Source organism: Vanessa atalanta, chromosome 2 (genome assembly GCF_905147765.1).
Source record: "Vanessa atalanta chromosome 2, ilVanAtal1.2, whole genome shotgun sequence".
In the NCBI taxonomy this organism is placed as follows: domain Eukaryota; kingdom Metazoa; phylum Arthropoda; class Insecta; order Lepidoptera; family Nymphalidae; genus Vanessa; species Vanessa atalanta.
This window is the reverse complement of record NC_061872.1, coordinates 14,360,347-14,384,849: the sequence shown is the minus strand read 5'-3', so window position 1 is coordinate 14,384,849 and position 24,503 is coordinate 14,360,347. Positions and strand designations below refer to the sequence as shown.

The following is a 24,503-nucleotide window of genomic DNA, read 5'->3' as shown; positions in this document are numbered from 1 at the left end:
TTATTTAAAAATCTGTACCACTATATTCAGCGAGATTCAGATTTTTGTTCAGTTAATTATTATATTACAAAATTAGCGACCCGCGCCGGCTTCGCACGGGTGCAATGCTGGTACTAAATATACTACGGAATGTCTTACAACGTTCACAGTTTTTCAGTCGGCGTAAGGAGTAGTGCTGTATTGCTTAGAATCGTTTCGAAAATATGCCATTATTTCTCGTAAAAAGTAAAGGATACAGTTTTTGTATACTATATTGTGCATGTATTACATACATAAAAACCTTCCTCTTGAATCAACCTATCAATAAATAATCTATTAAAACAAAACCGCATCAAAATCCGTTGTGTAATTAAAGATATAATTAAAAATCTAAGCATACATAGGGACAGACAGCGGTAAGCGACTTTGTTTTATACTATGTAATGATAATTCAACGTATGACGTAGCCATAGCAACGCGTTGCTGGGTCTGCAAGTAACTTAAAAATTGCAGTTGATAGTCAAATTCATTGTATACCCAAGGTCATCAAACGATTGGTCATCAGATCATCGGTGCAAGTACAACAGAAGTTGCCAGCTTGGCGCTCGGGCTCCGCACGGGTAGAATGCATAAAGTGTTTACATCGCCATACGTCAAAGTCAATTCCACTTATACTCTACTAATTCTTAAACCGTCGTCGCGCACTACTCCTTCCATTGGTGAACACCGTATAAAAATCCATTTGGTAGTTTTGCGTACAGACAGATAGACGAGGCGGGAAAAACGTCTCATTATTTATACCTGTGACTGCCTATTCTAGTCATATATAAAATCAAACAATATATACATTAATATCGCTCCAGAAATCATATCTACAGCTGCAACCCCAAGGTTTTTTTGTCAAAAGGAGTACTCTAAACATACATATTTAAATACTTCTATACATTTTATCAAATCAGTAGTTAATTTTATCCAACTTAAACAAGTATGTAGGTATTCATTTTTCTTATCTATTGAATGTTGATTAAGACTTTAATAGATTATTGTTGGAGAACTATACAATCTTTATTTAGGATACACTTTAAGCAAATTTTATCTAAATATGTCTTACAAGCTGCTGCCCACGGCTTTGCTCGTGTGCTTCCAGAGGTCTTAAATTAACACAATATTTTAATATTAAGTTAATTTAAGACTTCTTTGAATACCACATTGCTGTGTATTTCACCCCTTAGGATTGAATATCCAGAAACGCTCAAATACATATCTGCTCATTTATTTATTTATTTTAATCAGTATCCCAAAAATAAAGTTTCATGTTTCTAATATAAAAATGTCGGACTTCCATACAAACTTTACTTCCTTTGTGGTGTCTACTCAATAAAATGATTCAAGCAACCAAATTTCATGGCCCTAATATAAAAAAATAATAAAAAACTTTAATAATATGTCTTATACACTAAACTAAACTAACTAAACAATAATTTAATACATCATTAATTTTTTGCCTCTTAACAAATACATATTAAAATAAAAGTTTAAAATGTTGTTTTAAAAGCAAGCATTTTTATTTACACAAATTACGAGATATAACAATATCTAGGATAATGTATTGACAGCACAAAAAGCGTGTGACGAATTAAACTCAATTATTTCAGTAGATCTGGTTCGATAATACTGAATACTAAAATAAAAATTCGTACTTATAGTTTGTTGTTGTAGTTGTATGTATATATTTTGATTTTTTAATAAATAAATATATTTATATAAAAAGTATTAACTATTAATAAATAAGGTTTGTTACATAACTACCCCGTCCAATTTATCCTCATTTTTTGGCGCTTGCGCGTTAAATGTAGGTCACCTTTTGAACATGCGCGGTAGGATCGTTAGTAAATCGCTTCTAAAGGTACAGTTTCAAATAAAAGTTTTAGTTAAAAGACAAATAATATTTTAGTAATAGATTTATAATAAATAAAAAATAGTTCATTTTATTTCAAAGGTTCGTAATCTACTCAAGTTAAAATAACTCCTTTTGCGTATCAGAAATATATAAAAATCCAATAATATTACTAAATTGTGTGTCGTTTTAGGGAAAACGTATCTTAAGTGTCTATGGAGACTATCAGCTGAGTAAAGAAAATCCAAAGAGTTTATATTCTGTATATTTATACATTTGATTTGAATTGTTTTCGTAAAACGTTTGAGACGTTTCGGAAGTGGTTTCTCATTGTATATAGAAATTCTGAACGAAAATTGTCGTTTCGAAATACTTCATAGTTAAGTGTGACGTGCGATGTGAACAATTCAAACTGTCGCTGTAAAAATTGTGTGGTTCTCTAAAATGTGAATTGGTGAAGGTCATCGTTCAGACGTCCCTGCCAAAGCGAATTGCGTTTTTTTCCACGTCGTGGACACGGAGTGTCTAGTGCTTCAGTATTACCGAGAACGTCGCGAACGCTGCGTTTCTAGATTTACGTAACAAATTACTTAGTCAGATTATTTCATAAGGTTAAATCAATTTTCATCTAATCGCCGTTTAGAAATCCAGCATAATGATTTCAGCGATATGTTCGAGGACCGCTCTTAGAGCGCGATCCATGGAACGCTGCGTTTCCAGCGTTGTTGAACTTCCGAAGTTACAAGATTTCGAGGTACAAAATGAACCTGTACTGGGATACCGAGCCGGAAGTCGCGAACGAGCCGAATTAGTTACTGAATTGCAACGTACTGCCGATGTAACTGAGGAAGTGCCTATCGTAATTGGTGACGAGTATATAAAAGATGGCGAACCGCGGTATCAAGTCATGCCACACGATCATGGACGCAAGCTGGCCAAATATTATTACGCCAGTGACAAAATGATTCAAAAGGCAATTCAGGTATCCAGCGATGCGCAAAAGCGGTGGGATCGTACTCCGTTAGAGAAACGCCTGCGAATCTGGCAAGTTGCAGCTGACATGATGGCTGGAGAGCATCGTCAGCGTCTAAATGCCGCCACCATGCTGGGCCAGTCGAAATCTGTTGTTCAAGCTGAAATAGATTCAGCTGCTGAACTTATTGATTTCTTTCGTTTCAACATTTTCTTTTTAAAAGAAAATGCTAAATATCAGCCTATCTCTGAGAGCCCCTCAGTCACAAGAAATTCACTCAGGTTCAGGGGTCTCGATGGATTTGTAGCTGCAATCAGTCCTTTTAATTTCACCGCTATAGGAGGTAACCTAGCTTACACCCCTGCTCTCATGGGTAATGCAGTAATTTGGAAACCGTCAGACACTGCACTCCTATCTAACTGGCGCATCTTTAACATCATGCGAGAGGCTGGTCTACCAGCTGGAGTTGTTAACTTTGTCCCTGCTGATGGCCCTACATTTGGCCGTAACATTACCTCGTCACCTCAGCTTGCTGGTGTTAACTTTACAGGATCTGTACCCACTTTTAATTGGTTATGGAATGAGGTCGGTAAAAATTTGCATAACTATAAAAACTATCCCAGACTCATTGGAGAGTGCGGAGGCAAAAACTACCACTTTATTCATCCAACTGCAGATGTACAGTCAGTTGTAACTTCAACAATACGATCAGCATTTGAATATTGTGGTCAGAAGTGCTCGGCTTGTTCAAGAATGTATCTGCCCAGGTCTCTAGCTGACCCCATTAAGCAAGGACTTCTGGAAGAGCGTGCAAAATTAAAAATTGGCAACCCAACAGATTTCAAAATCTTTGCTGGTGCAGTTATTGATGACAAAGCTTTTGCAAGAATTACGGGGTACATTAAAAATGCTAAAAACAATCCTAAGAATACAATTCTAGGAGGTGGTGAATTTGATGATCGCAAGGGCTACTTTGTTCAACCAACTATCATTGAAACTGTGGATCCACTGGACAAACTTATGGTAGAGGAAATCTTCGGTCCTGTCTTAACTATCTATGTTTATGAAGATAAAGATCTCTCCAAGGCTCTGGCACTTGTTGGCTCTTCCACTAAATTTGCTTTAACTGGTGCAGTGTTTGCTTCAGACAAAAAGTTCTTACAAACTGCTCTGGAAGAGCTTAAGATGACCGCTGGAAACTTCTACATAAATGACAAGTCAACAGGTTCTGTGGTCGGACAGCAACCATTTGGTGGAGGTCGCATGTCTGGCACTAATGACAAAGCTGGCGGGCCCAACTATGTCATGCGCTGGACCACACCACAATCTATTAAGGAGACTTTTGTTCCCCTTCGTGACATCGACTATCCTTACATGAGAGATTAAAAAGAGAAGAGTTGGCAATTTGACCTCATAAATAAAAATCCTAAATCAAATTATCAGTACAATAATTATTAGTTAGTATTATGCTATTGTAGAGTGGAAGTTAACCTTCTGACGTAGGATTTATGTTTAATTACTAGAAAAATATCATCAACTAAATAATATTATCAGTTTAATATTAATATGTTATGATATTCTAGAAACAGTATTTCAAACAAATTGAATGTTGTATGTCATTCATATCATTACGAAAATGTATTAAATTCCTGTTATTGAAACAAGGTTGAGATTGTATAATTATAAGAATCAAATGTTTGAAATTTAGATAATAATTATAGTAATGTACCTCGTCTTTATTGTTTGTTTCCCTGATAGTTGCAGTTTTTGTTGTATATTTGCTTGAAATATAATTTTATTTATGTTATTAAAATTAGTAAAGCTGGAACCTCGCGTACACTCGGCCCACTACTGGCTCTTATCTATACTCTATACTATTTGCTCTTGCTTATCACTACAATGTGTCTCCCATTATATAAACTATTTATCTGATATCTGACGCACGCGTCTGCTTTCTTATATGATCTGCTGCATTTATGCTTTTTTTAGTAATCAATAAAGTGTATAACGTTTTAAATAATTTCTACAAATTAATGTTTACATTGTACATGTGTTTAATTTTTGTTACTCTTCAAAACTATTTATTATATTGCATAAAAATTATCATTAAAGGACCTAGAGTTGTTTGATTTAATGTATTTAATTTAAAACTAATATGTCGATGTTGTTATTTATTGTGTTAATTATAAGTCAATAAATTTATTAGTGCTCATTAAAATACTTTTTATTTATGAAAAAAAAAAACTTTTTTGGTTTAATTCTAATTAAAAAAGATCAATACTTATTTTTTAAATGGTAAATCGTTTTTATTTCGAAAATAATTTAAATTTAAAATAACATGAACTTTTATCAAATGATTGGCTTTAAGATTGAATGTTTACGCTCATATCACCTTATCTATATACAAGAATATGTCAATAAAATTTAACTCCTCTGTCACAGTCTAAATTATAGAGATTGGCATGAATAATGAAGGCTCTAAATTATTTGCGCGCTAGGAATGATATATAATGAGAGCATCAGAGCAAATCAGCAAAGTATTAAAAAAAGATAAGATTCAATGATTAATCCGAGCACCGTTATTCCCATTAGTGTGTGTAGAATAAATACTAGTCGATACTAATATTGTAGAGGTAGAATTTGTTTTTTTTAATGTAGAGGGAATGTAATCTCTGCAAATAATGATCTAAATTAATTATTTTTCCTTTGGTAGAAAGCTACATTATGCCTGAGGGTATAAAATATCTTTATGTCGTGTCATTTTCTTAATCAATAAATTGTATCCGTGCCAAACCGGGGCAAATCGCTAATAGTCAATAAAATGACAGCACTTTTGACGTATTATGCAAAAGACGCGTCATTTAACACAATAATTATGTTGAACATTATAGTGTTTAAAATTCTATACATGACGGTCTAAGGTACACAAGCAAATCTGGATTTTCATGAAAATGCTTAATTTGTGTTTATAATTCATCTTGTGCTGGGCCGTATAAAAAAATATCGAGGAGATACTGTACTGCACTATTACTCAACAAAATAATAAAAAAGAGTTCGTATGAGGTATAAAAAAATTTAAATAAAATTCAAATATTATAATAAACAATCATAGTAATCTTTTATTATTTTAGAGTAAACGACCAGACAAAGAGGGAATGTAGCCAGTATTTATTATTTATATTTTCAGTAGGTTATAGATATTTCAGTTTCTTTATTTTCTTAAGGATTCATTAATTTATACGTAATGTTTCGATGTTATACTCCAATTGATTAATTTTGCATCAATAATAATCGATGTAGGGACCGTGCAAAAATATAGAGAGAGCATTAAGAAATGCGAACTTTATTTACTTGAATAATTAATTAAAGCAATCACAATCGTACGTCATGATTAATGTAATTAAAGTTTAATTTTACTATTATTTGAAATACAAATAAAATTATATTTTATCCGTACAGTTGTACAGTCTCACATATAATCAACAAAGCTGTAACACATAATCAAATAAATACGAATGACTATATAAATAAATGATTAATTAAATGTATAAATATTTAAGCACTTAATGTTATCAATTCTTATGTTAATAAATATACTAAAAAAAATACAATAAAATTTATAGCCTGTGAAAATGACATTTAATTTGACATAACGCTTTTATTGATGCATTTTTCCTGCAAGTAGTATCGAAATGTGAAGTTCTTTCTAGAATGAAATGTTATTTTTCTTTTTAACAGAATTCACACCTTATATCTTTCACATAAGTAATAAGACGTATTAATTTTTACATCTAAATGGCTAACATATTCGGTTTGATTGTGTCGGGACGACTAGTAAGTAAAAATCACAATGTTTACAACTCAAATTATTTTATTTTGAATTTGATGCCTAAATCTCTCCCTCAATTTTTCGTTAGGTACAGACGGATTTCACGCCTGTGTCTGAAACGAGTCTTATCACGACTATCCTGGACGTAGACTCGATAAACCACGCGGTGGTATTTCTGACAGGGACGACGCCGCTGCCGGTCGGCACGGTCGCTGTGGTCTACTGGAGCTGGCCGGACCCTAACGCGCCTCCTAACTGGCAACCTTTAGGGCACATTTCCAACGCTAAACCCTCAGCTATATTTAAGATATCTAATTTGAAAAAACTACATGAACTCTCTAGTAAGAATAATATAACATATATATACAAATAACGATACAGCATAAAAGTAAAGATTTCTCAAGTTGACATTTCTCATTATTAATTTTTTTTTCTATTTCTAATTATTTCAATAATAAGTGATTTAACATTTACTGTCTTATAAGAATTGAGTTTTGTTTAGTTCAACTTAAACCCAAGTTTTTTTTATATATAAACACATGGGACTGAATGTATTGGTTCATTCAATATATTACTTTTTTAGGTGAAAACAAATTTATGAGTGCTTTTGGCCAACAACAAATCTGCAATAATGCCCAGATTGGAATTTCTATAGAACCAGAAACAAATGCTCAACTCCTTCCAAACTCAGAGGTACTGTCGAAATGAAAACCTTTTAATTTTTTATATTTTGAATATGATGTACGTAAATATAAGTAACCAAAACATTTTTTGTTTCAGGCACAACAGGCACATTCGTATGTCACGTTTGCACAAAAAATGTTGGAACATTTAGTTAATTTTGTAGCATCATTCTCTGTAACTCAGGATCAAATGACACCAACTCCTGGTGTCTCTTACATACCTCTCAATACCTTGCACACCTGGTACCAAAACTTTGAAAGGCGGTTGCAGCAGAACCCTAACTTCTGGAAAAGTAATTAGTGTTTTGTTCTGACATGGACTTCTCTATTGTCAAAATCATCACCCTGCAATACAATTATATTAGGGATTTGGTGAGGTTCGCAATAAGTGTAATTACATTGTAAGCAATGATCGTTTTTAACCTCCATTGTATTTAGCTGCTTCAATATTTTCATTTAATAAGCTTTAATGAGTGCTTGAATATAATATTATATGAAACAACACGTAGAGAAGCTAATGAGTTGAAATTATTATCCTGTGTTCAGTGAAAACTTCACTAATAAAATGTGTTAATGAATTGTTTGGTTTTACTATACAAATTATATGCATGATCAATGTCACGCAAAAAACAATATTTATTCAGTGTAATATTAATAATAAATCATACAAGACTGCTTTTAATTCATATTTTTGTATAATAAATTCTTAATTCAGTGCAAATGTTGTTTAAAATTTGAGGATTAATTAAGTAAAAACAGCTATGAGTTGTTGATATCAACATGTATTACACGAGTGAATAGTAACAAATGAGGTAATATATTTCTAGTGAACACAGTTCCAAGGCACTTTACTCTTGAAAGCTTCATTTTAATGACTATTGCTTAGAAATATTTCACAAAGTACATAAAATCATTCTTTGTATAATTAAACATAAACAATAGTCACTATATTGAATTCATTGAGCTCCCAGCCCCAGTGTAGACAGAGAGGAGCACCTGCTGGAGCCACTACAGAGAATAGGAGACCGAAATACGATCGCCAAAACGCCACTTCAATTGGCTTATAGTTATTAAAAAGTGTTTGCATTGTATTAACATGAAACTAAAGTAAAATACGATAGATTCACAATAAAATTAAATTTGTGCTCCATCACTCTACCTTCACAATGGGGTTAGACTTAAGTCTCAGCATACACTAAATACTAACCTGATCACATAGTGTAAAGTCTAGATATCATGACACTCTCGGATGAAGAACTAAAAAGACTCAGAATAACTTTTACCCAATGTGATCAGTACACAGTTTATTCGCAGCAACAAAGCAAGCTGACTTTGTACTAAAATTAAAATAAGCTCTGAGATCCTCTTTATAACTAATTAACAATGACTTCCAACGAAAAAGTCGCAGTTTGCAAAACCAGAAAAATAAATTATATTTAATCAAGAGATTTGTCTCAAAAAAAAACAATCAAAGATAACAGTTAAGAGCATGTTATTAAAAATTAAGACAGTAAGAAATGAACTTATATTTAAATCATAAAATTGTGCTCTGTTCTTACTGCAATATTGTTTTTTGAATATGACAATATTAAGATCGAATAATTGTTAAGAGTGAGAAAAACTAAATACTTTATTTTTAACTATTTCTATATTTCAAAAGTGCTCAAGATTAAAAGTTTCATATTAAAAAGTAGGAGTCCACAGTACAAGACCATATTTGTAACCACCCCCTACATACTTTTGCCCAGTAGTGGGACACGGTCTGTTAATTATTATCTAAGAAGTAGTCAAGTAATCACATTTTATTAATACCTCATTCCATAAAATCATATCTTGATTATAAATAGTTGGTAATGTTAAAAGATTTAGAGTAGCAAAAATAAGATTTTAGTAATGGAATGGGAGTAAATAGTTAATTTCTTATATTAAGTCCATTTAGGCAGTCTTCTCGGTAAGTTTGTAAAAATCGAGCACAATACCCGCTCGCACCGCTAACATCGAAGGATCGTAGTCACAAAAATACGATACTTAACACATTCAGACCTACGTCACACTCTCAAATGAGATAAAATGTTCGCAGACACGTCGGCCTCATCCAGGAGTTACACACGCCTCCGTCGAAAACGGTGGAAAATTTATAAAATCTATCTACCGGTCTATTCTAATACATAGCTATCAAAAATATTGTTCAGACACGTCTTTATTAAATTTGAACGCTAGTCTCACACACACCCAGTCCTCGGCGAACACTCTCACTGAGATTTAGCTAAAATTCGTACTAAACTAGCCCGACGGCGCCAGGAAGGGGTGCGCCAGCGCCGCCGCCGCCGACAGGCGCGAGCGCGGGTCGGGGTCCAGCAGCCGCGCCAGCAGCGCGAACGCCGCGTCCGGGAAGCCCGCCACCGTCGCCGCCGCGTCGAACGCGTCCGCCTGCGAAGGCGGAGGCCGTTGCTACTCGGGACCAGCCAGCGGTCGCATCGCGGCGGCGGGTCAAACGAAGCCATGCACGGGTCACTCTGTTGACCCGCCGCGACGACGATTCAAGACGATCACAAATAATTCAGGCCCCGAATTCGAATTTCGAAGGTTTTTCGACTACTGACGCTACTGATTTCCTTACATTGGTATTATTGGCAGAAAAAATATAAAACTCACTGGTTTAGACTCGTCCCTACAGAGACATTGCGGCGATGGCAGTCGGCAGTGTCGGCACGTGGGCCCCGGAGTCGGTACCGCCCCGCGCGCCGGGCCTCGCAGACGCTCCGCCAGCTTGCGCAGGCACAGGCCACGCCACTGCGCCGAAGTCACTACGCGACGACCTACATCAGAAACGAGTCGAGGTCAGTCGGCCTCACAAGATTTGACGCTCTCGTCCTAAAAGCTACCGTGTCGAAGGACTTCGGTCCGTTCGATCGCTCCTTAGTCTCGGCGAGATCTAGCAGTCGAGCCTCACCTAGTGCCTCGGCCGTTCGCTGCAGCGGCTCAGTACCCAGAAGGTCCGCGAGTTCTGCCAGCGCGGACACGTCGTCCCCGGCGCGGAAGAACGGATAGCGCGCCGTGAGGAGGCTGGCCAGCACCACGCCTGCCGCCCACGTGTCCACGGCCGTGCCCTGGCGCGGGCTCTTCAGCAGCACCTCGGGCGGCCGAAAGCCCTGCGTGCCGGCGCGCGGAGCCCGCGCAGCCACGCGCGTCGCGCACGCGCCGCACACGCCGCCCACGTTGGCGCACGCGCACGGGCAGCGCTCGCCCGCGTGCGCCGGCGGGGGGTGCTGAGGATGTAACGCCCGATCAGCAACGAGTAATGATTGTACAGCTTACTACACGACATGTTCTGATTGTATGTATAACATACCAACATTTGAGTGACATACCTTTGTTATATTCTGTCTCGGAATTTGCACCTTCGGTAAGACTGGTCGTTTAAGCACAGGGGCGGTGACATTGTTGCACTTCGCACGAATGGACAAATCTAAGGCCATCCTTTTAGCGTTTGGGATCGAGTCATCCTGGAACGAAATAATTCCACTTCATAGTTGACCGAAAATTAAGTATTATTAAAGCCTTGTTTTAATCGAGTCGAGTTAGTTCTGACATTACAGTAGGTTCAGACAATTGGATGTTACAAATTACCTCGTCCCGGGGTCGCTTGCAGGGCACTGTGGCGGAGTGCGCGGGCGGCGGTAGCGCGGCGGGGGGTTCCTCGCGCGTCCAGACGCGCTGCGCTAGACCAAAGTCTACCAATAAGTACCTGCCCATCACATGGCCAAATTTGGATAATTACTATAAATATGCAGTAAAATTAAGATTGTAATAATAAAAAATATTAGACATTATAAAAGACACAAAGATTGCTTAGTGAAACCACATAAAGCATTAAGGGTTCTTAAGCCACAAAGAAATTTTTGTCATGCAGGTTTTAATATCCCAGAGCAGGAAGACGGGAAAAAGGGGAAGTTAATAATGGATACTATTCAAGTCATTGCTCATTCTTAAGAAAAGGACTTGTCCTACACTCAAGGTGTAGGACCGACAAGATAACATGGAGTCACTGTTGACCTCAATTCTGTTTCAATTTTCCTAACATGTAACTAAGCTACATATTTTTATTTAGTGTATAAAAACATAATTTTAATATTGGAAATTCCATGTTATTGTTACTTAAATCAAATCAAAATATACTTTATTCAAGTAGGCTTTTACAAGCACTTTTGAATCGTCATTTAACAAACTATTTAAAGTAAAGCTACCACCGGTTCGGAATGTAGATTCTACCGAGAAGAACTGGCAAGAAACTCAGTAGTTACTCTTTTTCAACATCTAAAAATATAGTCATGTTAGTTAAATTCAATTATATGTATGTTATGTCTCCTGCCTGGAAGTCAACAAGCATTAACTCCATGCTTTTTTATCATCAATCTCATAAACAAGTCATTTGCAGATGATCTTTCAAATAGCTGCAGACATGATCAAGTCATCAGATAAAAAAGGTTTCAAAACAATTTAATAAAATTAATGAAAAATTGTTACTTACCTTTTATTTTCTCTATCATACAGAAAGTTACTGGGCTTAACATCTCTGTGAATCACACCAAATGAGTGCACATGACGCAAAGCCACCATTAATGCCCGCATGTATTGCCGCACCTCCTCAGCATCCATATCACCAACATATTCCTAATCATTTGGAATTAAATAACCATTAATGACACTGTCTATGAGTGGCCACAATTGTTTTAACAAAAAGATACTTACAGAAAACTTTTTATGAGGTATGTAAGGCATCACAAATACAATAGTGTCAAGATGCCGTAGACACAGTTCGACTCCTATTACATTATGTTTCCCACTGTAATAAAATAAATAAATTTACATACAAACAATTTCATAAGTCAAATTAAAAAAGATATATCTAGAAAATTTTTCTTACCCCATATCTTGAAGACATCTCAGCTCGTGCTCGATCCGTGCCGGATGCGCGGTGGGCACCAAATGCTTTATGGCGAACCATGGCTTTTGTACATCGGATAGTCCTGAGTGTTGTTTTAAAGAACCCAGATAGACAGAGCTGAAAGTTCCCTCGCCAATTTTACGATGTACGTCGAATATTGCGTCTAGCTTTGGCAGTTTATACAACAACTCATTTATTTGGAGCTCTAAAAATAATACAGACAAACGTTTACGAAATTAACCTTCAAATTTTAATGTCATGCAAAACAATAAAAATATTTAAAAGCAGTGAATACTTACTCTCTACGTCATTTTTGTAACTTAACGAAGATTCGTTTTTCTTTTTACTCGATTTATTGCTCTTATTTTTCCGAGTTTCTAAGTTGAGTAATGAATCCTTGTAGTCCTTGTGTATTTTTAGCACTTTAGCCTCTATACCTCTTATTCTCGACATAACTCATTAACTAAAATGTCAATATAACATATAAAAAAAAATGATGCAAAGCAAATAGCTTTATCCTTTACCACACAGTCATCTATAACTAATTTAACAAAATAAAATTAAGAACGAAAATTTAAAAGAAAACAATGTTGACGTCAGTCGTATAATTTCATTATTTCAGTGACGTTTAATAGACAAAGTAGATAAAAGTTTTGTCAGAAGAAAAGTGTCTATCCATAAACTATAAACAAATATAATTTTTGTAGTTATCTTCTGTGGTAATCAGCTGTGAATTCTAATGATTGTCAAATTGTAAATTCGTCATTTCGATTTATTTATAAAAAAATAGTTTTTAAGACTAAGTGAACAGGAAAAACTTTTGTAACGGAAAAACTAATTTTGAGTTTGGTAAATTATTTCAAAACACTTCTTTCATAACCAAGTTAAAAATGCTTACGAGAAAACTACAACTTAATATAGCGAACTACTGCTTAAAAACGGTTAGTTGTATCTTTCATTTATAAAAAAGGTTTTGTTTATTAATTGATTGATGAATAAAATCGATTTTAAGTTTTATAGCTATATTATTAACTTTACTATCCATTAAGTTTCAGTCAGGATATGTCACCAAACCACCTAAGCCAGAGATACCAACGAATGTTTTGAAACAAGTCTATTCAGCTAATGATCAACAAACCAATGGCATTGTTTATGATAGAAAACCATTCAAATTAGTATTGGAAGAAGGTAAGACTTACCACTGGTGCCTGTGTGGGCGCTCCAAGTCACAGCCGTTATGTGATGGCACACATAAAGATGTTTATCTCAAGATAACCCAAAGGTAAATATATTTTTATCATGACTTGTTTGTAATTATTAATAATGGGGTGTATTAAATATAATAATTAATAATTTACTCAAAAATAATTATGTAATCAGTTTTCAGCTATAAAATTAAAATTTTAAGATATTTCCAAAAAATTATAAAAACTAGTTTTCTTTGAAAGTAAAAGTTTGTGTTTAATACTTTTATGTAATATGTACCTTACCTAATACAGCTGATAATAATAGAATGGACTGCAGAATTGACTTTAGTAGTTGTTGATTTAACTTATTACTTAATTATGTTCACTACATGGGTATTTTGTTTTAGTATTAAGTTTTGTTATAGTATTACATTTTTATATAAACATACATACTTATAATTTTAGTAGATTTGTTTATTAAATGACTCTAGTAAATAGTATTCATTTGAAATGACTTTTGTAATTCTCGTTTATTTCTTTAGGCCGATTAAATTTCAAGTTGCAAAAACGAAAGAATATTGGCTGTGCAATTGCAAACAGACTAAAAATAGACCATTTTGTGATGGGACACATAAACAGAAGGAAATTCAAGAGGCAACATCTATCAGATTGTAGATAGTTCATTCAAATAAAATATAATTATATTTAGTTCTAATAGTCATGTAGATTTTCAATAAACCTATACATTTAAACTAATATTGTTTTTATTTGCACCTTAACCCTAAATCAATAACATTTAATTGTAAACTAGATGCTGCTCGCCATTATTTGTACTTGGCTGACACGCTACCGCGTGTCTAGATTACAAAATGATAGTTTCTGCTATTTATTTATTTGAAACACCATCGGCATATTCACAAAAACAATTCAATCAAAAGTACACGGACCAATGCAGTGTGATACACCACTACAGGTATTTACAGCACTAATGATTTACAATAAAAATTAATACACTCTTAAATTAATAATAATAATAAAAGAAACTAAACAAGCATAAACTTAGGCAAAAGATACGGCGTAATAAAAACGTAACAATTATAAACCTCTAAAAATAAAAATAAAGTTACAATAAAAACAATGGTAATGTTACCCACAAAGCTAAAGAGATTTTGATAGTGGATTAGATAAATTAAAATATTGTTTGTTTTAAAAAAAAAAATGCATACTTTTTATGTTAGCTGAAATATAATCCAACATATTTATTTACATAAGAATATTAACATTAAGTATATACAAGTAAAATAAAAAAGTTATCTGTGAGTTTGCAATGACGTAAGTGTTTTTTGACAGTTTGACATCATCTCGACTTGATCATGACATGGCATGACACTTCGGTTTCGAAATTAGGATTAGGTTCGTAAGATTACTCGTCACTCGTGTTTACAGAGTTGTACATTCAACACTTCTTTTGCAAGTGGTCAGTGGCTATAGACTGTGGTCTAGTCGTACTTGAAACTTATTTTAATACCATGTGCGAAGAAGTCAAATTATTTACTAGGGAGGAACTCAAAAGCCGCAACTCTCGTGAAGACGCGATACTTATCATCCACAATGGTGTATATGATGTTACAAAGTTTCTAGATGAGGTATGTACTTATTACTACACGCGTCACAATCGTTCAAATAATAAATGATTGCTCTACAAATATCAAAATCGAACAAAGAGTCGCGAAATATACTACATATATTTTATATATTTATATATCTTATATATATTTTATATATTTATATATCTTATATATATTTTATTATCACAAATTTTTAAAAGATTCATAATCAATGAAATATCGATAATTTGAATTTTATTTTCTTATATGAAATAACTATTGTATACAAGTTTTTGATTTGATATGTAACTTAAAATTAAAATACCTAGCATCTATCTACCTACCTACCTTTGATGGGAGAATTATTAAACAAAAAATTGTAATTATTTTATTAAATGAAATGTATATATTGCTGTGCATACATAAGTTAAAGGAGATTTGGAAATTTCAACTATGTGAATTTTTGCCAAAAAACAACCTTTAATAAAAAAATAAAATTATTACATTCAATATATTCATAAGTAAGAATGTTAGTCATGAAAAAGGGATAAGGCTAACATTAGTTATCTTATTTTGAATCTACCTTGTTTCTGATATATATAATAAAAAGTTAAAAGAATAAAATATTTGATAATGGTACATGACTGATGAAATGAGATGAAGTCTATTGTTTGTTTCAACTCGTGTATTAAAGATGCTACCCTAACTTTCTGAGCAAAAAGATAAACAGAATCTCTACGGACAATTCTGTCTTCTGTTGGTCATACTCTCATACTGAATTGCTCAGTAGTTTGCACATGATTGATGCACATCTATATGTTTCATCATAAGATCGACATATAGATGTCGGAACTAATGTCAGAAAAATGTAATAATTATACATTTCATATGGCATCTAAAATGTGCAAAATACAATGCAAAAATAATTTCCTAGACATAAATTGGATTGTTTTTCTGGAACTGTACAAAATACTGACGCAAATTAAAAAAATAATTTAAACAAACTAAATGATCAATTTATTTTTAATTTTATATAAAATAGTTTCATAGTTTATATGCAGGTTTGCTGCCATAAAATAAACATAGATCAACTAAATTTGTACCATAGGGATAATTTAAAAATTGAAGGTTAAATTACCTGAACTTGTGGCTTTCACATCCATGGCCTGTAGTATGTTGAGCTATTGGGGTTTTATTACACAGATAATATGCATACCGGCTTAGACTAATTTGATCGTAATTAAAAATACATTAAAGTTTAATTTTGTACCGATGTCACTATTAAGGAAGGAATTGCTTAAACAATTACAACAATATTTCAATACAATACAATTCTCGAACTGGGAATGTAACTTTGAATTCTTGCCTCTATTATTCTTCACGAAGTTAAATCTATACCATAACAATCCAATGCAATCTTCTTTGTCTTCTCTATAGCAGGTAACAATGGTGAATCATCTGATGTACAACTTAAAACCATCAAAAAATATACTCAAGAAAACCAAAGTGATAACCGTGAAAACAGCATAATAACTGAATTCACTTTTTTTTTCTTTAATACTAGTTATGTTACCGGCTTCAAATTCTAACCACATTACTTTTTAAAAGCAACTATACATTTCGGGCGGTATTTCGAAAAATCTTGAAAGTTGATGTAACTTATTTCATACATCAATTATTAGATTGAGACAGGCAATTAGGCCGCTTTTGGTTTGTTGAACTGTTTACAATTTGTGTGGGAAAAAGATATATATATATATTTTATTCAAGTAGCTATTAACCGTACAAAACACAATTTTGATTACAAATTCCTTACCAAAATTATGTTTATAATCATGACATCATAGAAAATTTATATTTTGCTTACCCAATAAAAAAACTCCTCAAAGATGACATTGGTCTATATGGTCATGTGGTTAGTTTTAAGTTAGACAATTAACTGATATTGATATCGCTCATCTAGTATATTTTGGTTATTTTTACAGTATTAACGCATATGACATATTACTTTGGGGTAATGCTGCAGATATTAAATCTGTTTTTATTTTACAAAAGAGAGCAATCCTGTCTATTTATAATCTTAGAGCTAGAGACTCTCTTCGGGATGTTTTTATCAAAGTAAGAATACCCACTGTTGCATCACAATATATTTACAACAATATTATGTATATTCAGAGTAGTATTGATCACTTTGATAAAATCAGCGATAATCATTGTATGTGCACAAGAAGCTTACTTCTTGTTGTTGGTGTTCTAAGCTTATCTAAGGATAAGATAACACCAAGTTCCCGACTCTGCAAAGTCAATAAATCTTTCTTGGGGCAAGGTCTCCGCTTCTATAATAAAATTCTGCAGACATTTTAACTTTGCCGTTTAATAGATTCAAGTCAATTGTAAAATATACATTGGTAAAGATGGCATATTATTCGATACAAGATTATATTGATGATAATAAAGCGTGGAGTTAATGCTGATTGACTTCCAGGCAGGAGACATAACATATATATATAATTGTATTTAACTAACATGACTGTATTTTTAGATGTTGAAAAGAGTAACTACTGAGTTTCTTGCCGGTTCTTCTCGGTAGAATCTACATTCCAAACCGTTGGTAGCTTTATTTTAAATAGTTTGTTAAATGACGATTCGAAAGTGTTTGTAAAAGCCTACTTGAATAAAGTATAATATTTTGATTTGATTTGATTTGTCGGTAAGAATAAGTATCTCGTATGGGTAAGCTAGAGGGTAACCTGAAACTAACATTTATGCGTTTAATAAACGGGATTTATAAATTAAATTAACAGATAATTTGAAAATAGTTGTCTCTTTAATTCATTTTAACTAAACCGTATTAGCCATACATGTCAAATAGCAGAACTATCTAAATTTCTTACATTTTGTAGGTCCTTTATACTCAAAGCTAAATAATTATCTCTACCTCTACTCTCCATAAGCGCCAGTCTTAGAGACTAATCAACCATGGGTACTTGTGAATGTATTGTATCTTGTTAGTTTAAGACCTTAAGTAACGAAGTTTATATTACAATGTGGTCGATGCCAACTAGAAACCAATATTTTACCATAAAATTAACTGCAGACAATGGTAATTTTATAAGTATAAAGATAAATATAACGTAGAAGTGAAGAATTTTGTTTCATGATTTCTGGTTTAATACATTTAGTGATTTTCCGAATAAGGCTGCGGCAATGAAGCGTGCCAGAAGTATTATTTAAATGTGGAATGAGGCTTTGCATTTATATCCCGGGCAGGAATGTTATTGGAAAATTCCAGCGCGCTCGATCCTCTCAAACGACCTCATTATTGTCATATTTTATTATCTGTTCCCCCTGCTCGGAATACCGAGTGTGTGAGTGTTGAATACGCAATTCATATCAAGCTTTATGCGATGCATTTTATGAAGTGCCGAGTAAAGTGGTGTCCGTTTATTGTCATTTCATTTGCTTTCACATGCTTATCGCGAATTGGAAATCAAAATCAATGGAACGGAAATAAGACGTATTCGCCGCTAACATTTATATATAACTAAAACTCTTGAAGTTTTTCAAAACAATAATGATTGTATGTTATGTTACTATATCACAATAAAACAAAAATTTACATTTGGAAGTCTATCAGGCGAAGGCGTATAATAGAATTTAAACCTCGCCCAATGGATATTATTTTTGTACCCGAATTTATTTGTATTTTAATATTAATTCTCAAGAGTGACTAGCCAACTGCGCAGTAAATAATATTAAGTCAACAAGTGTGTCGCAAACACTCTCTAAGCATTTACTCTCACAATTCGATGAAAAATCCGACTGAAAACTTCGTTGCCTCGGTGGCGCCGCAACGATTTTAACATTGCTAATGTCCGTCACCGACATGTGCCGCACTTGCCCCCTATAAATAAAAAAACACGATAGAAATTTTGTGGTATCGGTTGTCTTATTCTATGGGATAAAAATATTCAAGACTCGATGACTGTGGAAAAAAACATAAATATGTAGTACAGCAAATTTGATCCTCAAGTGGAAAGCTCAATGAAAATCAAACTTGCTATCCCAGTATTAAATAAAAACATATTCGCTTGAGCACAACTGTCTATTGTATATAGAATAAATAAAAATGCAACGATCACAGACTTGTTAACAATTTCTTTTAATTAAGGTTTTTTTACCAGCATCCCGGGGGAGAAGAGGTGCTCCTGGAGCTGGCGGGACAAGACGCAACGGAGCCCTTCGAAGACGTCAGCCATAGTTCCGACGCCAGGTAAAAGTTCCAATAAAGTTAAATGAATGTTGTTTATTCGTGACATATACTTTTATATATTATGTGTGCGTACGTATAAACAAAATGCGCTCGTTCGCTTCGTTTCGCTTTAAATAAATATTAAACCTTACCAAGCAATTATATATATTTGCACACTTTAAATTTTCACGAAGAATATTATATTCAGGTCTCCCTTCAGCGTGACCACGCCAACGCAACGTGCAACGTTCTCGAGACGTCAGCGTTGTGTAAATATTTTAACAGATTTGAAAATTTCGGTTATAATAAATAAATATCTATATTACCTACCCGACAGTGCTGTGGCTACACGTGGGAACCCCACATGAGTTCAACCTTCTCTCCTACAACTTTATACAATTACAAATCGATATATGTGTGATTTTATTGTCACCCAGATCTTTGATGAAGAAATACAAAATCGGTGAGTTGGTGGAAGCGGACCGCACGCAGTCGAAGGCGGCCTTCTCCCCGCAGTGGAACAACGACCAGCAGCAGGAGCAGGGCAAGTGCGTAGTCGCCTAGAACTCCACCAGACACTCGCCCCTCACACATCACTCCCACTCGCTCTGTACCATTAGACCGATAGTTCGACGCCAACTGCCTCATGATTATAGGACCAAATGTAGACTAGGCTGTAGTAGAGAGCTAATTCGTATACGCTGCACTCATTAAATGAGAGCTATTACCATTTTTTAAATGTAGATTATTTAGTTGATGCCATGTAAGGCGAATGCAAATTCTCATTTGTAAAATGCGAATCCGTTAGAAATATATTTTTCATCGACAAGTTGACACCACCCATGAGCATTTCTTTCGTCGTGTCGATATTCGTTACCGTTCATGTTTTGCGTTCATTTCACCATTTACTGGCTCCACAAAATTACATATGCAATTCATAAAATAATAGAATTCAAACAGATGATAATTCGTAGCAAACGAGTAAGTCATTCGCACAAATTTATATATAAACTCGTTTCGTCTGAGGTCAAGTTTAAGATAACATTGATACAATAACTATGTTCCCGTTGTATATCTTTAAATACATTATCAATAGTATTCATCACAATGTGTGTATCACGACTCACGTATGTGCTAACTTTGAACGGCGCGAGATGTAGATTCTGTACAAAATAACCGTCAAGCAACCTTGTACTTAGATATTTTAAACTCGCCACGGCATTCATCATTTTATTCATAAAATAGAGATAAAAAATTTAAATTTACGTAGTCAAACAATCATAATTACTTTTAAGTACAACTTATTTTTTAATATTTTATTATAATATGGTCAGGAAACAAGCACGTCACGGTTTTTTATGCAAAAATAATTTTACATAATATCGTCATTCAAGTTATTATGAATGGTTAGTCGACTGTATTTTATTATGCAATGATTTTAACTTATTTTGTATAAAATTTCGAATCTTATTCAAAATTCATACCAAAGAGACACTATTTCTTTTACATTTGTACAAATTTGTTTTAAGATGTGTAGAGACTATATATATTTATTAGTGCCGTAGGAACCTGGGATATAAATAAATATTACTTATTGTAATTTAGACAGAACTGTTTAATAAACCTTCTTGCGTCCGCGTCTCCTTTCTGTCAGTGACCGCATTGATACATTAGGGCACTGCTCATTTGTGGGCTGTGGGATGTCATTAAAATCTCGGGATATTGTTTATGTTATATCCCTTAGTGAATCATTGTTATCGACACCGGTGGCATTATCATTCCAATGAGTTCCACCATACCGGCACATGGATCTGCGTAATGCTAGCGACACGCTCCCTGTGTAACTCAGCTGATACCAAATATATTAAACGAAATGTGATATCGAGATCTGTTCCTTTCGCTTGCATTATAGCGCAGCGTGTGATGTAGCGGAGTGATACTTAGTTACCTTGTACTGTCTTCCTATATTTTTAAATTTTTATTTACACCAAATATTGTATTTTGTATTATATGTTTAGTCAAATGCAAGTTTAACGGGCGTGCTAATGGAAATGATCTCTATTTTAATAAATTGTAGAAATGTTGCTTTTACAACGATAATTGCTTCATAGTGTTCGTAGACTGTGTAGTAGTCGATATCGACGCTGTAGTTGAAAATAATAAACAATAATAAAGCTATATAATATTTGTACGTTATTATACCTATTTAGCCGGAGCGGTGTAGTCGTATCTACTTAACGTTCTGTTGTTGATTTGTATACATGCATGTAAACAACGGCGCTGATTGGAATACTAATTGTAATCTTTATGAAATAAAGCAAGTTATAAAAAAATATTTTATTTATTTAAATCACTTTATTTTTCTTTAAACGGACCCATGTGCTTATTATTGCCTTTTGCATTCCTATTGCCTTTGAAAACGTCGACCTGTATTTTATTATTATTTATTATTTTATAACACGATTGTAGTAAAAAAATAAAGTATTTTTAGTGCGTTCGTACATAAATACTACACAAAGCATCTGATATTCATAATATAGTATAAACGCCTCTAAAGATCTTACAAGAGGGGCGCCGTTGTATTCGTAGTCTATAGGCTATGATCGCCGGATGTAATATCAGAAATCTAAATTGAGCTATGTGTTCATTCAAAGGAGGTTCAAGGTACTCCACCGTGGAATTAATCTGTACGTTTTCCTTGTCCAAAAAGTGTCTTAAGTATTTGATATATTCAACTAAACTCATGCAAGAACTTTAACCTCTTCGTTAAACGAGTTACATTAGATTAGACAAGAAATTCAGTGGTTACACATTTACAAGTACAATGCTTCCGTTTCTATTCTAATAATGTTCAAAACGATCAAGACTATTTAATTTATTAAAATATAAATTGCTTTTTTTATTGGTTGAGTTGTCACGTCATGCAAAACTTTAATTTGTATTTAGTGTTACGCTACATTTAAATAATCATAATTTGCGATAAAATAAATTTATGTAATGTTGTCTTAGATTTTCACTTACTTAGATACACTTATTTAGATTAGCACTTTGCAGTGTTCGTGGTCACGTGCAAAGTGCTCGAAACGTCGGGATGTTAAAATAATTAATATACGCGATTAAATCCGTTAAAAACTAGTTTTATTTCAATAAATTTATGTGTTAGGTATATAATGTAGCAGAAAAATGAATGTAGATAAAAAGTGAAAATACCTTCAACGCGGAAATCAATACGATATATTCCTATTAAGTTCCAATACGTATTAAATTGTAGTGAGCTTCCACTGAATATCATGTAACACTTCTGCTATTCTAACCTTGTTACACCCCCTAAGTGGATTCACCCACGTAAGTTTAATGTATGTTATTTCTTGCCTTCCTCTTTTTTTTAATTAAGATACTAACTAACTAACTAACACAGAACCGGGAATAATATATTCATATTGCCTTAATTATACTTAAATGCCGATTTCCCATACGTAATATCTCTGTATTCATGCTGTAAATTTTCGACTGCGAATGCGGCTTAAGTGTCATATAGTAACCAGTAATTTAATCTATAATCAGTTAGCATTTTAACGCCTTCGTGTATGCCATTTTCATATTTGCAAAATTTTTTTTTTATTTATTTAAAATAAACAATTAAACTTTTTTCGCTTTCAAAATTTATAAAATAAAGGTGATATTAATGCCGTAATGTATTTTATTATCTCTGCAAATTGGCTTAGCGACGCAATAATTAATTATTTATCACATTATTATTTATTATGTGTATGTGTGAACAAAATGGTTACAATAAAAAAAAACATGCGCAGGTGAAATTGCGTGTATCCCTGTCATATTTATTTAAAACCTAGTACCTAACGTACACGCTGCAGTCATTTATTTTAAATTTTTTTTTAATTTAGTTTTTTTGCTTGTATCCAAACAAAAGCTTTTGCTTAGGCTCTATTCACGAGCGAGCAGCAACAAAATGAATTGTAATATAATGCGCATTTAACGGTATTATTTTATTATTATTTTTGTTTGCATTGGTGACAGTTCCTGGAGCTCGTGGATGGTGCCGCTGCTGCTCGGCGTGGCGGCGACGCTGCTGTACCGATACATGTTCTTGTAGTCTCGGTAATAAAGGCTATAATAATATGTGTTCAAACACTAATATACTACTATACAGTAAATGTATATATTCGAGTGCATAAGGGCATTCGAATCATAAGAGTTTTCTACAACGGATATAGATATATTGCCGACGGCCACGTTTGATTATGCCCATTACAGTGGTACAGCTTGAAAAATTCGTGCCTTAATTTTTTTTTTTTTGTAAACAATTTATGTTGGACTTTATTGAATCCGTGTTTCTTTTATCCAATAATTGCAGACAGCTATTGTTTCTTTTAAAAAATCGTTTATTGTATAAGACAAAAGTGGAGTCTCCATGCCAATTATTTTGAATTAAGAATATGGATTCGAGTCCATATTTCAAATTATTTATATTTAAAACAAGTATTGTAATATTAAAAATGACTTATTGAAAATGTATTGTAAATATCTTTATAGCATGATCAGAAATGAGCGCCTATTCTATTTTGCTTGATTGCAATACCGGTACTTTATTCAGCCGAATAGTTTCTAAAAAAATATTCTCAATGAGTATTAAATGTATACTTACATTGTACAAAACTGCATTTATTATATCTATATGAAGTCCTAATACTATTTGGTCCTGTTGTTTATGTGTGAGTATCAAGATAATAATTCACAATAATATTTACAATATACAGAATATATTTACGTACCTATTTGACATTGTCGAAAAATTTTTTATATCTCCTGACCTAAAAACCCCATAATTAATTGTGGATTAAATTATGCAATTTTTAATTATTACTTGTCTTATCTGTAGCTGGGACTTGGTTTATAAAATAGTTTAATAGTAAGTTTTTTTTTTGTGTGTTTATATTTTCGCATGAGGTGCTGAGTTTTATATGGCGTGTTAATGTCAATTATTATGTATGGTGTTTAGATAAAGGTTTTTTACTTGCACAGTGTTTTTATTTTTTATTTTAAAATGTATTATCAATATTAAAATACAATTAAACCTAAATGTGTGAGTTTTAAACACTAAAATCCTGAAGTCACTTCAACTATATG

The 24,503-nt window shown here is 33.4% G+C and overlaps 5 protein-coding genes across 5 annotated transcripts; 4 read left to right on the top strand and 1 right to left on the bottom strand.

Moving 5' to 3' along the window:
* The first annotated feature begins 2,140 nt into the window (after window positions 1–2,140).
* On the top strand, window positions 2,141–4,975 carry LOC125071059 (delta-1-pyrroline-5-carboxylate dehydrogenase, mitochondrial). Its single transcript, XM_047681130.1, has one exon. The coding sequence runs from the start codon at window positions 2,532–2,534 to the stop codon at window positions 4,233–4,235; it is 1,704 nt and encodes a 567-aa protein (XP_047537086.1). The 5' UTR covers window positions 2,141–2,531; the 3' UTR covers window positions 4,236–4,975.
* Window positions 4,976–6,508: 1,533 nt separating this feature from the next.
* LOC125071870 (protein OPI10 homolog) lies at window positions 6,509–7,939 on the top strand. Its single transcript, XM_047682290.1, has 4 exons — window positions 6,509–6,683; window positions 6,767–7,019; window positions 7,262–7,371; window positions 7,459–7,939. Exons 1-4 carry the CDS (start codon window positions 6,645–6,647, stop codon window positions 7,660–7,662), a joined length of 606 nt encoding a protein of 201 aa, XP_047538246.1. The 5' UTR covers window positions 6,509–6,644; the 3' UTR covers window positions 7,663–7,939.
* Window positions 7,940–8,127: 188 nt separating this feature from the next.
* On the bottom strand, window positions 8,128–12,916 carry LOC125074264 (cell division cycle 7-related protein kinase-like). Its single transcript, XM_047685554.1, has 9 exons — window positions 12,609–12,916; window positions 12,289–12,514; window positions 12,114–12,207; window positions 11,893–12,035; window positions 10,992–11,109; window positions 10,733–10,867; window positions 10,315–10,630; window positions 10,017–10,180; window positions 8,128–9,791 (listed from the first exon to the last, which is right to left on the bottom strand). The coding sequence occupies exons 1-9, from the start codon at window positions 12,760–12,762 to the stop codon at window positions 9,645–9,647; spliced, it is 1,497 nt and encodes a 498-aa protein (XP_047541510.1). The 5' UTR covers window positions 12,763–12,916; the 3' UTR covers window positions 8,128–9,644.
* Window positions 12,917–13,032: 116 nt separating this feature from the next.
* Window positions 13,033–14,248, top strand: LOC125072438 (CDGSH iron-sulfur domain-containing protein 3, mitochondrial). The gene is made up of 3 exons (XM_047683071.1): window positions 13,033–13,250; window positions 13,359–13,591; window positions 14,039–14,248. The coding sequence occupies exons 1-3, from the start codon at window positions 13,200–13,202 to the stop codon at window positions 14,169–14,171; spliced, it is 417 nt and encodes a 138-aa protein (XP_047539027.1). The 5' UTR covers window positions 13,033–13,199; the 3' UTR covers window positions 14,172–14,248.
* Window positions 14,249–14,877: 629 nt separating this feature from the next.
* LOC125070210 (cytochrome b5-like) lies at window positions 14,878–24,395 on the top strand. The gene is made up of 4 exons (XM_047679971.1): window positions 14,878–15,142; window positions 19,288–19,376; window positions 19,793–19,903; window positions 23,394–24,395. Exons 1-4 carry the CDS (start codon window positions 15,026–15,028, stop codon window positions 23,467–23,469), a joined length of 393 nt encoding a protein of 130 aa, XP_047535927.1. The 5' UTR covers window positions 14,878–15,025; the 3' UTR covers window positions 23,470–24,395.
* The last annotated feature ends 108 nt before the right edge of the window (window positions 24,396–24,503 follow it).

Excerpts from the sequence above, each read along its gene's own strand:
- LOC125074264 (XM_047685554.1), bottom strand. The coding sequence starts at position 12,762 with ATGTCGAGAATAAGAGGTATAGAGGCTAAAGTGCTAAAAATACACAAG. Across the intron at positions 11,110-11,892 it reads TATGATAGAGAAAATAAAAG|GTACTTATTGGTAGACTTTG; the intron begins GTAAGTAACAAT and ends TGTGATGGGCAG. Across the intron at positions 10,868-10,991 it reads GCAAGCGACCCCGGGACGAG|GATGACTCGATCCCAAACGC; the intron begins GTAATTTGTAAC and ends ATTTCGTTCCAG.
- LOC125071059 (XM_047681130.1), top strand. The coding sequence starts at position 2,532 with ATGATTTCAGCGATATGTTCGAGGACCGCTCTTAGAGCGCGATCCATG.
- LOC125072438 (XM_047683071.1), top strand. The coding sequence starts at position 13,200 with ATGCTTACGAGAAAACTACAACTTAATATAGCGAACTACTGCTTAAAA. Across the intron at positions 13,251-13,358 it reads CGAACTACTGCTTAAAAACG|TTTCAGTCAGGATATGTCAC; the intron begins GTTAGTTGTATC and ends CTATCCATTAAG. Across the intron at positions 13,592-14,038 it reads TATCTCAAGATAACCCAAAG|GCCGATTAAATTTCAAGTTG; the intron begins GTAAATATATTT and ends TTATTTCTTTAG.
- LOC125071870 (XM_047682290.1), top strand. The coding sequence starts at position 6,645 with ATGGCTAACATATTCGGTTTGATTGTGTCGGGACGACTA. Across the intron at positions 6,684-6,766 it reads TGATTGTGTCGGGACGACTA|GTACAGACGGATTTCACGCC; the intron begins GTAAGTAAAAAT and ends ATTTTTCGTTAG. Across the intron at positions 7,372-7,458 it reads AACTCCTTCCAAACTCAGAG|GCACAACAGGCACATTCGTA; the intron begins GTACTGTCGAAA and ends TTTTTGTTTCAG.
- LOC125070210 (XM_047679971.1), top strand. The coding sequence starts at position 15,026 with ATGTGCGAAGAAGTCAAATTATTTACTAGGGAGGAACTCAAAAGCCGC. Across the intron at positions 15,143-19,287 it reads TTACAAAGTTTCTAGATGAG|CATCCCGGGGGAGAAGAGGT; the intron begins GTATGTACTTAT and ends TTTTTTTACCAG. Across the intron at positions 19,377-19,792 it reads AGCCATAGTTCCGACGCCAG|ATCTTTGATGAAGAAATACA; the intron begins GTAAAAGTTCCA and ends ATTGTCACCCAG.